This window comes from Zootoca vivipara, chromosome 5 (assembly GCF_963506605.1).
Source record: "Zootoca vivipara chromosome 5, rZooViv1.1, whole genome shotgun sequence".
In the NCBI taxonomy this organism is placed as follows: domain Eukaryota; kingdom Metazoa; phylum Chordata; class Lepidosauria; order Squamata; family Lacertidae; genus Zootoca; species Zootoca vivipara.
The window spans coordinates 52,599,590-52,616,911 of NC_083280.1; the positions used below are offsets into that span (position 1 = coordinate 52,599,590).

Genomic DNA, 17,322 nt, shown 5'->3' on the forward strand with positions numbered 1-17,322 from the left:
AACTTCAAATGGGTCGGTGGGTGAAGGCAAGGCAAGGCGGCTTTGAAAAGAGTTGTCCATTGTCTTTACGCTGCCCGTTTACATTTTTTAAAAACCAATTAAAGGCACAATAAATAAATGACCACTTTATAGTTTCGTAGCCAGAATGTTGTATTGTAGTGCAGGATGATGATGATAGCCCCAAAACATCAAACGCAGGGAATAAAGAAAGATTAAAGAAAACACACACACTCCTGTCTTCTTGGTTGCATACAGCTGCCAGCCTTCCTAATCTGTCCACACACTTCCACCCACATGGGCTGCAGAGAGAAATAGGTGGGATTTTTGCATAAATAATAGAGCCTAATAATAATTTTAGCCATATGCAAGCTCCATCTACGAGTTTATATTTATACTCAATTTATTTCTAGCTTGTGTGGCATCTGGTCATAAGCATAAAAGCAACGCACTTTGTACTGTCTCAAGTATGTGTGTGTGTGTGTGTGAGAGAGAGAGAGAGAGTGAGTGAAAGAGAGAGAGAGAGAAATTGTAAACAAAATAAGGGGAAAGTATATGAATTCACCCCCTGAGTTCTTAGTAACTCCAATTGAAGGAGAGAGTCCTCATCTAATTGCTCTAGTGATATGAAGTCTGGGTTTTTTGTTCTTGTTTTTTGTTGCTACCCGGACAATGTGATTAAAATATAATTTTGTGTGTGTGTGTTCCTACAAAATAAAATTTAAAAAATCCTTCCAGTAGCACCTTAGAGACCAACTAAGTTTGTCACTGGTATGAGCTTTCGTGTGCATGCACACTTCACGAAAGTTCACACCAATGACAAACTTAGTTGGTCTCTAAGGTGTTACTGGAAGGATTTTTTATTATTATTTTGTTTCGACTACGGCAGCCCAACACGGCTACCTACCTGTGCTCCTACAAGTTACTACGGAAAAGGCAGGATATATTTCGACTTAAGGTATATTTAAATGAATGTGATAAGATAATAAGGTTTTTAAAAAATAAATAATAAATAAAAGTATTCAATCAAATAGCTTTTATTAATAATATTAAAGGGATAGTGGAGAAACCATGAAAGGGAAAACTTAAAAGCTTTTGGAAACAAGCTTTCCCCTCCCGATTTCCATGTAGACTCCACTGTGCATCCTCTGCACCTTTCGAAATAAATCACACCGCAGTGTAATAGATTTAAAATACGCCAGATTTTTTTTTAATCATTAATTGAGAACGTGAAAAATACCTGCTGGTACTTCACTTTAGAAGAGTGTAATTGGTAAAAATAGGAGGTTGATGAATAGATAATAGATCCTTAACTACCAATAAACAGTAAGCAGCAGCCAGCAGTACTAGGATGTGATCATAATTATTCGACCGCAGCAGCCAATGGGAGCGGGAGGACTCGGCCCTAAAAATCGTCCCCAAACGCCGCGGTAATCTCGAAAATGCGGACAAGGCCGGATTCGCCGCCCGTCCCTCTGTCGGAGTCTCAGCTTTGTCTGCAACACCTAACCCTCCTCTCTCGTCATCATGCTGCCCCGGAGATCAGCAGAAGGCGACGAGCCACACCCCCGCTCACCCGCCCCCACCCCCGCCAAAAAGGTGTTTGGGGTTTTGCGTTTGTCTGGGCGCAGAAAACTCCTGGAGGTTTCCTGGACGAAAACAGCACCAGTAAGTCGACGGCTTCCTGCTCTGTAGGGCGGTTCTGAGGAAAGGGGGAAGTGAGCCACCCCATGGCTGAAGATCAACTCGGGGCATCCAAAGAGATCCGACAGAGACGGCGGACCCGAAAGGCGTGGGGAGAAGGAGAGGACAGCAGGCGGTAGACATTTACCACCACTTCCAGCACCAAGAGAAAATCCTCGCCACAATTCTTCAGTTGGCTTTTTTGGGGAAAGCCAGATTTCCTCGCTAGCTCAGGCGAGCTCGCTCAGTCTTGAACCCGAAGAAAGTAGTCGTCTTCTTCTTCCTCCTTCTCTTCCTCCCCCCCCCCTGTCAAAGTTGTGAAACCTCCCACGCTCCTACCTGCATCCTGGAGGGATTTCGACTCCGCTCACACGGGTGGGACCTCTGGCAGGCTGCGTCTGCTACGTCTGCTACGTCTCTCTCTCTCGCTCGCTCTCCTCTCTCGTGACTTTCACCCCCCCTTTCCCTTCCCTTCCCTTCCCTTCCCGTTCTCGCACGGCACTGAGCGGTGGAGTCCATTCCAGTCCGGGCCCGGATCCATCCCTCCAGGATCGCGCCGGCCACAAGTTCGCCTCTCCCCTCTGACGCACTTTAAAGAGTCTCCCCCTTCCACCTCCGGGCGAGTAATAGCGACCAATCATCAAGCCATTTACCAGGCTTCAGAGGAAGCTGTTTATGTGATCCTCGGCACTAATTAGGCTCATGAACTAACAAATCGTTTGCACCACTTTGGGCAAAGGGACCCGATCGCAAGCTCGCTCGCTCGCGCTCTCGCCTCGTTCTCGCTGGATTGCCGCTGGACGTCGCCGGGGCCGCCTTGGGCGCTGCACAAAAAAGGACAAGACGGAGGTGCGGGAGGGAAGGGAGGAGGAGGCTGCGGAGGAGAAGGGGGCAAAAAGAAGAAAGGCAGAACTTCGCCCAGCAACTTTTTCTCTTCCCCACTTCGCTTTCCCGTCGGGCGGATGAAGTGAGTGCAGAGCTTTGCAGAGCGCTCGCCTCTCCATGTGGCCGCACGGCTCTCTTGCTGCTGCTGCCGTTGCCTTCACGGGCGGCTGCCAGGCTGCTAGGCTCTGGATCTAGGCGGGCCCGGCGCCCCGATCGTCTCCGCCGGACCTCGACGCCTCCGAAGAGGAGCCGCGGGCGCAGCGGAGGGCGCGCCTGCCGCCCGGAGGCCCCGGTGCCGGGCGCTTAGCCGCCAGGATGTTTCAACCGGCGCCGAAGCGCTGCTTCACCATCGAGTCTCTGGTGGCCAAAGACAGCCCTGCGTTGCCCGCCTCACGCGCCGAGGATCCCATCCGGCCGGCGGCGCTGAGTTATGCCAACGCAAGCCCCATGAACCCTTTCCTCAACGGCTTCCACTCGGGCGGCCGCGGCGTCTACTCCAACCCGGACTTGGTCTTCGCAGAGGCCGTCTCGCACCCGCCCAATCCGGCCGCCGTCCCGGTGCACCCGGTGCCCCCGCCTCACGCCCTGGCCGCTCATCCGCTGCCGGCCTCACACTCCCCGCACCCGCTCTTCGCCTCGCAGCAAAGGGACCCCTCTACTTTCTACCCTTGGCTAATACACCGATATAGATATCTGGGTCATCGGTTCCAAGGTAAGGGCCGGACGGAGGGGGTTGCCTCCCTCTCCACCCCCCCCCCCAGCTGCTGGATTTCCTATTGCACATATTGGAGGGAGGGGAAGGGGAAGACCCGGAAAAGTGCAGAAATCTCTCCGACCAAGGCAGAGAAAATGGGGAAGGAAACGTCTTTTTTCCCCCAAAGGCCGTTTGTCTAGGCGACGCAACGAAAAAAGAGTTGAGGGTGGGCGTGGAGGGGTGTCTGTGTGGAACTGGGGGAGGGGGCAGAAATTCTGAACCTCTTAGTTCCGTTGCAAAGGTGACTATTTGCAGAGGAAGCGAATTCGAGTTTGTGCTCTTTTTTTGAACGTTAACTTGAGCGATTGTCGCTGCAGAATAGGAAGGGTTGGGATCAAGGGGCAGACAGTGTAACCCTCCCTCAGTTTGGTCTAATGGATTCCCTCCGCAGTCTCCCTTATCCCCTTCAGGAGGATCGTTATGGAACGTGGGGCTTCAGGAGTGAGTCAGTTTCTGCAGCCTGTTCCTTGAAACTTTTTTTTAAAATCAGATCTTCCTTAAAGAGTGAGTTCAAGAGGACAACCCCCCCCTCCAGTGAATTAACAACCGAAGGTCTTGCGAGAAAAATAAGAGCTGAAAGGCAGGTAGAGAGACAGTGGGGGAAAGGGGGTTGATAATACTAAAAGGAGGAGTGGGCGGGGCAGAAACGATTCTCTCTATGACTTTAAAATGATTTAAAGAAAAACCTCGCAGGTAAATTTCTCCTTTTAACCTCCCAACCAAAGTCGACTTCAGCGGAGAAATGTGGAGTCAAGTCAAAGAGCGAAGCTTTATTTGAGGCTCCCAGGACAGCCCAAAACAAGGCTAAATTGCAGAGTTAATTTCTTGGGAACAAAACCGATAGCTGTTCCAAGGCACTTCCGAAGCTGCCATCTCATTCACGTTCCAGTGAAACCTTACTGGGAAAGAACGCTCAGTTTGAAGTCAATGACTCCTAAATTCTCAGTGGTTTTTGTTTTAAAAGGGATCGCACTGGTATATTTCCCCAAGCCTTGTTGGATTTTGCCTCTCCCATAAGCCCACGCCGACAATCTTCCAGAAATAAAAGAATAACGAAAATAAGGAAAGACTTGGAAAAGGATTTCGTACAGAAATAACTTTCTTCCTTTCACTTTCCCATGGTTTACACGGGCAAACTAACAGGAGAAAAGTGGGGAGAGAGAGAGAGAGAGAGAGAGAGAGAGAGAGAGAGAGAGAGAGAGAGAGAGAGAGACGGACAGGACTAGAATATTGCTTTCGTCCCCCGCCCCCCATGCAGGAGAGAGAAAGAAAAAGAGAGAGCGCGCACAACCAATTTCCCTTCGGGAAGCCAAACGTTATAAAAACGAGTTTGAAGGGTGATAAGGAAGTTTGGCCTTCACTCAGTCAAAGGAGACGCTGCTACCTGCCTCTTAACCGTGGGGTATTTGTCCTGCTAAGACCAGGAGCTTCTGAAGAGCCAGAAACCGAATTTGTTTGTATCCCACTAGTCTTATTAACTTCCTTGCTAAGTCCCCCCCCCCAAAAAAATTTAATTTTACAAAGTGCAATAAGGAGTAACCAAAGGGGTTGGGAATCCATGCAAACGCCTCTTTTGAAATGGAATGGTTTCCAAGATAGGAGATGGAGAGGGGGAGGGAGAGACTCGATTAGGGTTATTAGTATCATCGTTATAACCTCTCGGTGGGAAATGAGGGGTTTCGTTCACCCAGTCATTTCCCCCGCTGTCGTGAGCAGCTTTCTGAAGGAGGCTCCATCGCAGAGGAGGGATTTGCCTGCCTTGTTATTGTTGCCCCGCGTCGGATGAAACGACAGAGGCGCAAAAAATAGGTAGAGCGATTGTGGGGGTGACGGGTGTCCCTGCAAAAAAGCCTGGCGAGGAAACTCTTCCAGCAATTGACAGATGACAAACGCGGCGGCTCTGTGGGCATTGGGAAGAGAGCCTCCGCCCTCCTCTTCTCCCATTTTCAGCCCCCATGCCCATTTAAAAGGATGAGTCTGGTTCTTTTTGCTTTGTCAGATGTTCGCCAAAGCAGCTCTTTCTGCTGGAAGTTTTCAAGGCGGTCGAGGGTGGCGACTTTACACCTGGTGCAGGTCTTCGAAAAGATGGTCCTTGTGCGGATTTTTATTTTATTTTTAAATAACTACCTGCATGTAAAAGGCGATGTCAGAATAGTATGGTAGGAAACTCCTTGGAGGAAGAGCGGGGGATGCCATTTTTCGAAATTGGGGTTTCCTGGAAGATGGTTGCGAATTCTCCTTCTTAGTTCCCTGAATGTTGGCGAGATTAATTTCCTTGTGAAATACCGGTAATTAGTTGCTTTCTTGTATTGAGGGGGCTCTTTCTCCCTTAATCGGAAGTCAGCTGTTCCCCCCTCCCCCTTGCACACCTAACCCCCCCCCCGCCACGCGTTCCTTCGAATACCCAGAGTTTTGTTTTTAAGATATATGAAGCCGACCAACTGGCATTTCCTCTCCGTCGCTTTCTTGCTTGGGAGACATTCTCTGAGTGAATGTTAGTTTCGTTCTGATCTTGCAGGGTCTGCACCTTTTGTCTCTCCCTCCCCCCCCCCAAAAGTCAGTCTGCTGGGTGAGAATTTAAGCACATGTTAAGTAGGCAAATCACTTCCAAGCAAAGGTGCCAAACACAGAAAGGTTTAAAATAATGGGAAGACTTTCCGCTTCATGTTCCCCCTCCCCTCCCCCCTCCACCTTCGATTAGAGAGGCAAAATGCTAATAAGAAGGCTTGCTTGGCTCATGAATGTCTTTTTTTTTTTGTCTCGCGATCCAGGCAATGAAACCAGCCCGGAGAGTTTCCTCTTGCACAATGCACTAGCCAGGAAGCCCAAACGGATCCGCACCGCCTTTTCTCCTTCCCAGTTACTGAGACTGGAGCACGCTTTTGAGAAAAATCACTACGTCGTAGGGGCAGAGAGGAAGCAACTGGCGCACAGCCTCAGTCTCACAGAAACTCAGGTGAGGTGCTGGAGGAGAGAGGGAGCGTCTCTACCCGGCAGGCCGCTCCGGCGCGCGTTCCAGGACAAGGCCTGGGCCTCTGAACAAACCCCCACCGCCCTGGGTTGAGTTTGCAAGGGCTGCGGGGGGCGGGAGAAGCCAGGTTCACGTGTAAGAAGATAGAGGTGCAGGCTAACGTGGGAATTATAAACTCTGTCCCTGTGTGTTGGTTGCCGCGATTCTTTCTTTCCTCCCCATCATAAAAGCATTCTGGATCTTTTCCCAAAGATGTGTCTTGTTTTGTTTCAGAAAGCTCGTGGAGTAGTATTGGTATTGTTACTGTTACAGTATTAGAAAAATGTATGTTATGTCAATTATTATTGTTGTAGATCTAGAGGCTACCTGTTTAAGCCAAAGTAACAGGATATTTCGCCCCAGCGGCATGAACAAGATTTTTATCATCTTCTATCAAGGTAGTTCGGTTTAAATAGCTTCCGGATCGTACCGTTGGGATTATCTAGGGTCAAATTTCAAGGCGGAGAAATAAATTGCATTTCTAAATTGAACTCCATTTAATTAAAGAAAATCAGGAGTTTTGAAATATTTAATGTGTGTTTATCGCTGAGAACTATCCAATCGATTTTTGGTTTGGTTTGGTTTTACAGCTTGTGAAACTGCGCACTGGAAAGGGCGCGTTCGCTTTGTTATTCGAGGAGCAGACTTGGTTTGGGAACTGGGTGCTGTTCGTTATGTCTTTTTTTCTGAATGTAGGATTTAAACGATTTAAAACTATAGACAGAGAGACCTCAAGCGGAAAGTTGGGAGTTCTCCCTTCCCCCTCCACCGCCTTGTTTACTTCTGAAATTGAAAGTAGGTCCCTCCATACAGTTAACTCCGCTATGGTCGGTACCTCCATATAGTTTAACCCATCCCCCCCCCATTTACACCAAAGTAACAATAATCAAACCCTTCCACAGTCCCAACCTGAATACATTTCGCTTCCATATAGGTAGAAGTAGACTCTAAGCGAAAGTGTTTCGAATAATTTCTATTGACGTTCTATTGACCCAGCCCTACGTTAAATACCACGCATTTTAAATGTGTGATAAATATATATCTAAACACACTCACGTGTTCAATTTGATGAAGCGGGCTTGAGTCCAGGAGAGCTTATGCCCCAACAACCGTGTTAGCCGCAAGGTTCTTTGCGTGTTAACTGGACTCCCCCAAACCCCCTGCATTTTGCATCAGAGCAACAAAACCGCTTTAAAAATCCCGTCTTTAACTGTGCTGCGGACCGGACGGTTTATTTGCCGGGGGCTGACAATATTGGTGGTTGTCTCCCCCCCCCTTTTCTTTTTTGAAGCCCTTCCCTGCCAACGGCGTATGTCCCGCTGACCCTCCAGCAAATTGTGCCAGTGAAATAGAATGATAAGGTTTGGGGAGGGGTGTGTGTGTGGAGACCACATCAAAAAGCTGGTGCGGAGAGCGATCCGGCGATGGGAAGAATGGCGTTGTTTGACAGTCGCCCAGATGAGACTTGCGCTCGTTTCTTGGAGAGTGTGCCAGGCAGAAAGATCAATTGTGTGAACCTTGCAGTGTGTGCGCGAGATCAGATCAAATTAATCTGTTCGACTGCCCAGCTGCCTTGCTGTATATTCTGTATGTGCATACGTTTCAAACCAGATGGTTGGTTTGGCTGCTCCGGTTTTTTTTGTTTTTTGTTTAGGATGTATGCCTTCGTTCTTCTTTTCTGTTTGTTTGTTTGCTTGAGGGGCTCCGTCTCTGGCCTCCCCCCCTTCAAATATCTCGATTTTCAGAGGCTTTTGTTACTGCTCTCCTCCCTTAACAGAAGTTCGATGGCCTTTTTCAAACGCTTTTCTCTCTTTCCAAGACGCCGGGGATATTTCGAAAGGAATGTTCTCTCCCGGGCTTTGCATTTCAAGGAAGCGAAGAGGGGGGAGCAAGGCCAGAGAAGAAGGAAAAATAGGCGCAGCTTAGTTCAAAGTTCCCAGTAAACAGTAGCGTTCTTTGGTCGGATTAAGTTGTAACACTTTCGCGCGCCCCCCATTCTCTCTCTCTCTCTCCCCCGTCCCCTTTTCCTGCCTTTCTTTGGGGGCGCCTTAAAGAGGGCCGGGCCTTTTGTTTTAAAGATGTCTCCCCTAACAAAACCCCCAGTAAATGGGTCGCCCCTTTGATGAGGTTCGCCGAACAAGGGCCTGGTCACAGCCTGATTTCCACTGGCAAAGGCCGTATTTAAGGTGGTCTTTGTCCCGCTTGATTCCGAAGCTGGTCGGGGTCTATTGTGGCGGTGTCAGGCCTCCAGCCCCCGACAAAACGAGCGCCCCTTTGGAGACCAGGCGTGGAGAAATGAACCGTCGTCCCCTTCAATTAGCAAACTGAAAAGCGAATTAAACTCGCCTTGTATATCCCCCGCTCAGCTATTTGAAATGGGAGGCGCTTTTTTTTTTAGAATATGAAAATGCGGCCGAATTGTGGGGAGAGGGAAGGGTGGGGGGCGTCTGGCAGCGAAGGGCTTCTGAAGGGGCAGCGAAGCGGGTTAAAGGAGCTTATTAAAATGGTCCCGTTTTCGGATTTACGTCCTCCCCTCCCTTTACGGGCAGCGTCTTTATCAGGCATTTTCAGGCCGAATCGGAGCAGAAAGTGTTTTTTTTAAAAAAGCCCATCCGTGTTTACCTTTGGCCGCAACAAGGATCGTGTGTGTGCGTGCGTGCGTGTGTCCCTCTCTCTTTGGAGATAATTTCGGGATCAATAAGATCTGCAATTAAATGACTGACAGGGTCAGCTGGTTATGTATAATTCAGATTTAGGCGAGCCAAAGCAAATTCGTAGGGGGCTTCCCTTCTCCCTTCTTCCCACCCCCTTCCCCGAGATACTTGAAGGACTTCCCCATATGGCATGCAACGCGGGCCGCTGTCACCGAAGCATCACCGGGAAATATGTTCATCTTGCCCCTTTGATGATGAGGCAGGCAGGCTCTGGGTACAAAAGATACGTCGATTTAGAGCAGGCAAAATTCGACCCTCCTATTTAATTAACGCAGCTCTTCAGCTTCCCCCTTTTAATATATTTAATTAAGGTAGTTTCCCCCCCCCTCCACCTTTAGAACCTGAAACCGGGTTCAGCTCCTTAGGAAAATATATCCATACTGTAGGTTTTTAAGCCCAGGCTGAAAGAAGAGTTTTACAGCCAGGTGTTTATAAATACGGACGTTAAATTTATATAAAACCGGTTATGAGATAAGTGGTGATGAAGACAAAAAAAATGCAACCATCTCGGTTTGGTTAATTGCTTGATTTCGAATGGCTGCCGATGCGATTAATATTTGAGAGTGGGGAAGGGGGAAATGCCCTTGGAACTCTCAATGTCCTTCTCAATCCCACCGTTTGTAATGCAAAGTGCAGTTGACACGAGTATCAAGAGAGAGCTGCTTGGAGAGGAAATATGTGAGCTTGAGAGGAGAGCGGGACAGGGCATTCACGCACGCACCATTCATAGGTGCACGAAATACACGTGTGAGAGCAAAGCGTGCGGTGTTTTAAAAACACATCTGTAGCAGATAGTATGGGCGAACGGGTTCACATCTGCACAAGAAGTGTACATTGTAACGCTTACCTATATGTATAGGAGCATCGTGCAGACCTGACTGCCGCAGAGTGGCAGATCACACACATACAGATACGGGGGGACGGGGGACGGGACGGGACGCCACAATATATTGTCCTTTCTGCTAGTAGGTCACATGCACAGCGTCTTTCTGAAGCCAGACAGACGGTGTAAATTTGAGGGCTGTATATAGAGACCTGCGTGCATATGTAAGTGGGCACCGATTGCCCAGTGAGGCGATCTCAATTTCTGCTCACAATGGCTGAATCCATGGGGTTCATTTCCAAGCAAACTTATTTAGGATCGGAATGTAAGGCTATACAGTAAACAAGCGAACTTACTTGGGAGTAAAATCACTTTTTAAGTCTAGGGGACTTGTTTCCAAGTGCAGCCTTTGGACCTACGGTTCACTGGGGTTATAAGGAAGATCAGACGTGCGGTGCCTATAAGCTGCAGATCCCTCAAGCATTTGGGTGGGCTCTAATGACTACTCTGGAGTAAGTAAGTGGAGGAGCATAGACTCGGTGTTCTCCTGGGTTGAGCGAAAATACATCCACGGCGGAGACGCCGGCAGAACTTCTGGGGTTCCAGATCGCGTGTAAACCTCTGCACACGAGGGCTGCCTGCACCTGGGGAGGGAAAAGGGAGAGGCTCCTTGTCTGGGCCGTGCCCCGCCTTCGCGTCTCCATAGTTACACTTCCGGCTCTCAGTGCGACGGGGCCACCGCGTGCAAAAAGAGAGGATCGCCATAGCTGTAGCTTCTGCTTCGGAGTAAAGGCTTGCAGCCAGATCTCCACTGTAGTCACTTGTTTACACTGAAATTCAAAATCCAGTTCCCCCAGTGCGATCCACAGTGGAGCTGAAGCGAGATGCTTGGATTTTCAATGCATCGGCACGATGATCCTAAACGATTATTTGTTGTTTTTTCCTGGGACGTGAACCCTTATTGATTTCATATGGAATGTAATGCCACAAATGAGTTCAGAATCGGGGTGAAAAGCTGCAGTCCTAAGTTGAAATCAGTGGGGGCGCATTTCCAAGGGCTGCGCTCAAAGTGGGGGATTAGTCTTAAAACCCCAATTACTGCGGCTTAACTGAGTCCTAGGCGAGGCAGGAGGTGAGCTCCCGTGAAGTCAATGAGATTGCCTTTGATCCGGGCATTGTCTGTCTAAGCAACAGGAAGTCCCATTAATTTATATGGAGTTTACTTCCCAGTAAGCATGCAAAGCCGGCGAGAAACGCCACATCTCCTCCAGTCCCGCTATAGCCAGAGGATTCTCCAAATATGAACATGCCGTAGCTGTGTTTGGTCCACGCGATTGCTTAACAGCAGATTGAACACAGCCCGGCCCCTTCCAAGCGGACAGCCATAGGATCGCACTGCGTGGCCACATGGCACTTCCAAGCAGAAGGTATCGAAGTCAGGGAAGGGAAATTAGGAAGCTTGGAGTGCCTGACTAACCTAAATACTTTTTAAAAAAAATCGATCTCAACTCGACCTTGGGCCTAATTACTCAGAAGCAATTAGTTTGTTTTAGCGCTTTGCGTTTTATAATGAAGATTTTTAACTGTTGTAAGCCGCCTTGAATTCCCGCTTGGGGAGAAAAAAGACGGGATGCAAATACATTAAACAATCATCACAATAACCCCTACTGAGTTCACGCGCGCAGGGCTGTTGTAGCCGGGTTAGTGGGTACTGCTAGGGCGAGAATGTCCCACTGCTGCTATGCTGTGTTCATTTTACCCGAGACAGACATGTCTACCTGGTGTAAACCCTCATCTAAAGACAGGAGGCCTGTTTCCGAAGCGAGGCTTATTCTCTTTCTGCAGTGGACCCAGTAAAGGTGCAGAAATCGCCGTGTGTGTGTGTGTGTGTGTGTGTGTGTGTGTGAGAGAGAGAGAGAGAGAGAGAGAGAGAGAGAGAGAGAGAGAGAGAGAGAGAGAGAGAGAGAGAGAGAGAGACCTTAGGCCACGCACATCCTCTGACAGGGTGCTGACAGCCCTGCCTGTGTTGTTTCCCTTTCTGCAGGTAAAAGTTTGGTTTCAGAACCGAAGGACAAAGTTCAAGCGGCAGAAGTTGGAAGAGGAAGGCTCGGACTCCCAACAAAAGAAAAAGGGGACTCATCATATTAACCGGTGGAGGATCGCCACCAAACAAGCCAGCCCGGAGGAGATCGACGTCACGTCGGACGATTAAATAATCTCCTACTTTTTTTAAAAAAAGAACACAATAATAGTAATAATAAGACGACGAAGCGGCGGCGGCAAAACTCCCGGCTGGCACTTAACAGACTTTCCCACGAACAACTCAAGTGTTAAAGGCTCGCGACAACCGCAGGAAAGTGAGTGGCGCGGCCAGGGCGAGGGACAGCAAACCGGCTGGATCCCACCAGGCGATTCTCGTTTTTCTGTTTTTTTCCCCCCCTTTCTGTTTTGTTTCTGTTTTAGAGAGGGGAAGTTTGAGGGGGGCGAGAGCCGGCCGGCCAGTTTAAGCCAGCCCAAAAGTCAGTCCATAAAGGGTAGGGGCCTTGGTTGGTCCTGCATTGGTACAATTTTGTTTTAAGCGCAAAAAAGAGAAGGGGGAGGGGAATCTGTCAATCAAAGCCAAACCACCAAGACGAGGTGATTGACCAATATTCCGTTTCTCGCCATTCGAACTCAAATCGCTCCAAATTTTTAAAGGGATCGCATACACGCGCAACCGTACCGGGACACACTGCAGTTGACGAGGGATTTTGTTCTTATTAATGATGATTCTGAGTGTCTCCAAGGCTTTTAGGAGAGAGGACCCCATACCCAGCCAAAATCGACACACCTGTTTCAGAGAAACTTGAACTGCATGCTTTCTTTTTTTAAAAATTAAAAACCTCGAGGGAGGGGAAAGGAGGAGGAGGGGGTTGGGCCTTTTTTTTTAATGGTCCCTAAAGTCAGACATGAACTGTGCTTTCCCCCCTCCCTTCCTCAGAGACAGGTTCTGTGTGCTTTTTAAATTTATTTTACGAGAAACTGTGCAGTCTGTAAACCTTTTTATGATAACTTCTGGCGTCAACGTGGTTGTGAAAACTCAATGAAGTAGCGGTAACAAATTCTAATTTTTTATTTTATTTTTTTAATTTTATTTTTGCTTCCCCCTCCCCCCAATGGATATAACCTTTGAGGAAGAAAAAAGGGGATGGGTTGTTGAGGGTGGAGGGGTGGGGAAGGGAACTTTTTGCTGCAAAAACAAACAATAATAAAAAGAGATTTAAAGAAACTAGTCCCCACATTCTAAAACTTCGATTCCTCCTTTTAATTCCCCTCCTCCTTGGGTGGGGGTTTGTACTCAAACTCTCGCATGACTTCAGAAGGAACAAGGGATCTTGCAGATCCCTCTGTAGAAATCATTTCGACCCAGGCCCGTTTTCATTGGGGACAAATTTCAAGCACTGATGTTGATGATCCAAGATTATAGAGCTACTAAAAATGACAAATGTTTCCTTAATGTCTTCTTTACCAGAATGTAAATATTTTTGTGTTTTTTGTGTTTAATTTGTTAGAATTCTAACACACTATATACTTCCAAGAAGTATCTCAATGTCAATATTTTGTCAATAAAGATTTATCAATATGGCCTAACAACTTTAAGCACAGTTTTTCCCTTCGGAAAGGTTAAGTCCCTGCCACTTCTCTCTTCTCTGCTGGCCCATAGAGCCGATGACCTTGATTTGATGCTAGCAACAGGCTAGATAACAGGGAAGCCCAGTATAGATCTCTTCATCCTGACCCTCAAAAGCATTCCTCCCCCAAACCATTCCCAGAGCAAACGGAGGAGTTTTTCTACAGTATGTCAGAACCGGCCCAACTAAATTTCTAAGTGTGCATCTAAAAATGTATTATGGATTTCACGGAAACGTCTCTCTGTGTGTGTGAATTCGTGTGCCATGCACGCGCAGGCACCAGAAAGTCAGAATTAGCTGCCTGCCCTGACTGTGCAGCGCCTACGACATGGCAACCTCGGGTTTGTTTGTGTTTATGTGTGTGTGAGAAAGTGCCCTGTGATTGTACTCCTATGAAATCACTATAGCCGGAAGTAATCTTTCCTGGAAATAAATGGGCTCTCCTTCGTGGGCGCGTTTGCATAGCTGCTGTTTTAGTTCCAAATACTCTCTAACTGGCTTGTTGATCGCTCTGCTGGCGAGTCCAGGTACCTATTAGTCGAGGACAGCTTTGTTAAATCGGAGGCTCCACTTGAATCAACGCGACTTTACTTCCGCATTAAGGGGGGTGGGCGGGTGAGTATAAAGCTCATTTGGTCATTTTTCTTCCTTTAAAACCTGGCATCGCGGTTCCGTTCCTTCATTTTAACCTCGCATCCAACACATGCAAGTCAACTCTTTTCAATTCCACCCGAACTTCCTGCAGCTTTACACTCACTTAACTTGAGAATGCGTCCCCGGTCTGACTCAGTGGGGCTTACTTACTGTTGAGTAGACCCGGATAGCATTGCGCCGCTTCTGGCATGCTTTTAGGATAAGCGTAGGACGACGCTTTAGAAGCAAGTCTAAAACGAGGCGTTCCACAGCTGTAGCAGGCTTGCCAAGTATTCCTTGGGAGCAGGAGAAGCTGGTTGGATTTTTATTTGTTTCATTATCGTATTAATGTTTATACTTTCCGAGAGAGCGAGGTGGGGGCATAGGAAGGGGAAGGGAGGTTTGCCAACTTGAAAAAGAAAAGGGTAAAAAGTTTCCCCTAATCTTTGAGGAAGCTAGCTGGCTTTCTGGGGGTGCCCCAGGTTGTTGGTTTTTTCCCCCTCCAAAAAAAAAATTTAATTCATGCTTCATTTGCTCCTTAGCCTGATAGGCTGCATTAATCAGTTTTCTTTCCATTGACAGCGCAAACCTCGTCTGCAGTGTTCCAGCTACAAAGACTTTTTTGTCGAAGTGCAAATCAGTTTAGGCAATTATCATACCAGGAATATGAAGGGGAAAGAGGAGCCATTGCCCAGTGGTCTCCTTTAATCTCTTAATCCGTGGATCCAGGGGGGCTAGTTGGACATAATTTAGGACAATCTGACTACCCTTTACACTGTGATAAGGCGAAGTTACAATGCGTCGCAGAAATACCAGCTTTGTTCAGCATCCTGCCTTGAAAGTTCAGATTAGGCATTCCGCGCACGTGCTTGTCCAGTATATGGCACTATGGAAATTCGGTTTAAAAGGTCCGGGTCGGGTTCTTTTCTTTTTTTTAGGCCTTTAAAAAACAATGATGATGATTAATCATAATAATTATAATGGCCGCTCTTTGTTTCTCCTTTCGATCCTAATGGGTGACTTTCCACCCAGAGAGCAGTGAGAACGTGAAGGTGCCCTGGGAGAAATTCCCTCTTCTGTCCCTTCAACCCCGCCGTTTCCCACTCCACATCTAGGAGCCAAACTCCTAAGGTAAACTTCTCTTCGCCTTTCTCTTTCCTTTCTCCTCCTCCTCCATCTCTCATTCTTTCCCCTCCCCCAGCCTTTCTCCTCCTCCTTCTCTCTCTGTCTCTCCCTTTTAAAACGCCTCTTCCAATAAAATCGGGCCACGGGAGTTTGATTTCTTTAGCACCTTAAAAAAAATTCCCTGCTATAAAATAAATTGTTTTGTTTTGATTGTTTTTTTTTAAAAAAAAACCCTCCACCCATTACCAATCTTCCTAGGCTTTAGTCCTCGAAATGGTTTCCTATCTTGATTTTATTTTTTATTTTTTATTGGAACAGCTTATTTTTGCCCCCTGCGAGATGCGGGAGCCTCTCGCTTCGGATAAATAAATAAATAAATTCCCCCTCTTTCTTCCCTTAAACCGCAAAAAAGGGGGGAGAGAGAGGAGATTGAAGGAAAGGGGAGAAGAAGAAAAAATATATATTAAGCGTCCTATGTAGCGTAACAGCAATAAAATCTTCAGAGAATGCTATTAGCTTTGGGGGGGGGGAGGGAAACCCCTAAAAGCTTTATTACAAACCAAGCTTTGAAAATAGGGGGGATTAGGAGTCTGAAAGAGTCCCACAATGGCTAGAAGAAAAGGTTTCATGCTAATGAGGTTAATGCCCTTTGTATCTGAGGACTCCACAACTTCATTACTCGCTATCTCAGGCTCCACCGAGCGGCTCAGAACACTGCAGCCCTCTCCAGCTTCCCCCTTCCCTGCCTAAAGAAGGATTTGATAGCAGCTCTGTTCAAACTAGATAATTATATCTTTTCAAGTCGGAATTAAGATAAAGAAAGTGAAGCAAAAGGCGGCTCGCCTTGATCCACTGCAAACAATTTGGGCGCACTTTTCTCTCTCCCTCCCTCTCCCTCTCCACCCCCCTCCGCCCCCGTTTCCATAAGAAGCAGGACGCTTGGAATTATTAAGTCCTCATTTGCTTTATTAATTCATCTCTTTTAAAGTGCGCCCGGATTACGCAGGCCGCGCTGCGGCTGCTGCGCCCGACGTTAGCGTCCGAAGGCGGGGAGGGGACCAACTTTGCGCCCCCTCCGCAAAAAAAGATGAGACCCGATGGGCCGGACCGGGGGGCAAAGCGAGGTCGGGGGCGTGACAGTGGCGGAGATGGAAAGCGGGGAGCGGAGGCTAGGGGAGGCGGTTCTGGGAGCTGGAGGAGGACCGCGACGGGGCTGACCGGGCGCTTTCCCAAAGTAGGTGCTGGAACGACTTCGGTCGCCTTCACTCCTGGTGTCTAGAAAATGCTTTTCTCCCTGGCTCTGCTCTCTCTTGCCCTCCCTCTTTTAGCCCGCTCCAATACTGTACTTGGTTGACTAATAAATCCTTTCAATAAGACTTACTCCCAAGGAAGCGCACCTGGCTTTTATTCCTCTCGGTGACACACACAGACCTACATAGGCCGAGCCAATGCCGTGCAAATAGGTTCCATTGATGTAAATGGGGGCTAAGTCCTCGTTGCTTTTACATACACCCAAACACTAACACTAACATACACCCACACACCAAAGCCCGATCCAGTTCCAGACAGTTTATACACCCCTTGAGCCAAATGGGGCTTCATTTACACTAAGCTCACCTCATAGGAGCCAACTGCTAGGGGCCTGGGGGATTCAGCCCCCACAATGAAATATTTGTGGCGCCTGGGCCCCCACAAAGTTGATGATCATTCCCATTCAAATAATGTTTGTGCACTGCGTCATGTGATCGATTATGCAGGGCCTGGCTTACCTGCCCCCCCCCAATATTTTATTCCAGTCGGCACCTCTGGCTCAGCTTGCTTTTTCCTCCTCTCTCCCACTCCACCCCTCCTCTATTTCCTTAGGTCTCCTTCCTGTCTCTTCCCACTGTTTTTCCTTTTTTAAAAAAAAGTTGAAATGAGTGCGCATGCGTGGTTATCTTCTGAATGGGATGGTGGTGCGTGCTTGTGATACTGTGAGGATAATTCTCGTCTTACTTCGGAGATCACCAAGCCACGGTCCCGAAATT

The 17,322-nt window shown here is 48.0% G+C and overlaps 1 protein-coding gene and 1 long non-coding RNA gene across 4 annotated transcripts in view; one reads left to right on the forward strand and one right to left on the reverse strand.

The window, feature by feature from the left end:
- LOC118096155 (uncharacterized) overlaps positions 1 to 2,083 on the reverse strand; it is a 56,862-nt gene extending 54,779 nt beyond the window's left edge. For both annotated transcript variants that reach the window (XR_009557602.1, XR_009557601.1), the window contains exon 1: positions 2,020 to 2,083. This is a non-coding gene — a long non-coding RNA (uncharacterized LOC118096155). The remainder of the gene's footprint in view (positions 1 to 2,019) is intronic.
- Positions 1,473 to 16,814, forward strand: EMX2 (empty spiracles homeobox 2). 2 transcript variants are annotated; one of them, XM_035138235.2, is made up of 3 exons: positions 2,107 to 3,277; positions 6,091 to 6,275; positions 11,911 to 16,814. In XM_035138235.2, the coding sequence occupies exons 1-3, from the start codon at positions 2,881 to 2,883 to the stop codon at positions 12,076 to 12,078; spliced, it is 750 nt and encodes a 249-aa protein (XP_034994126.1). In that variant the 5' UTR covers positions 2,107 to 2,880; the 3' UTR covers positions 12,079 to 16,814. The 2 variants fall into 2 exon arrangements, with proteins under 2 accessions (XP_034994125.1, XP_034994126.1); XM_035138234.2 differs by lacking the exon at positions 6,091 to 6,275 and having other exon boundaries at positions 1,473 to 3,277; positions 11,911 to 12,014.
- The last annotated feature ends 508 nt before the right edge of the window (positions 16,815 to 17,322 follow it).

What these genes read in the sequence shown, in the direction of transcription:
- EMX2 (XM_035138235.2), top strand. Translation starts at nt 2,881, where the DNA reads ATGTTTCAACCGGCGCCGAAGCGCTGCTTCACCATCGAGTCTCTGGTG. An exon ending in TCTGGGTCATCGGTTCCAAG is followed by an intron (nt 3,278 to 6,090) that starts GTAAGGGCCGGA and finishes CTCGCGATCCAG; the next exon opens with GCAATGAAACCAGCCCGGAG. An exon ending in TCAGTCTCACAGAAACTCAG is followed by an intron (nt 6,276 to 11,910) that starts GTGAGGTGCTGG and finishes CCCTTTCTGCAG; the next exon opens with GTAAAAGTTTGGTTTCAGAA.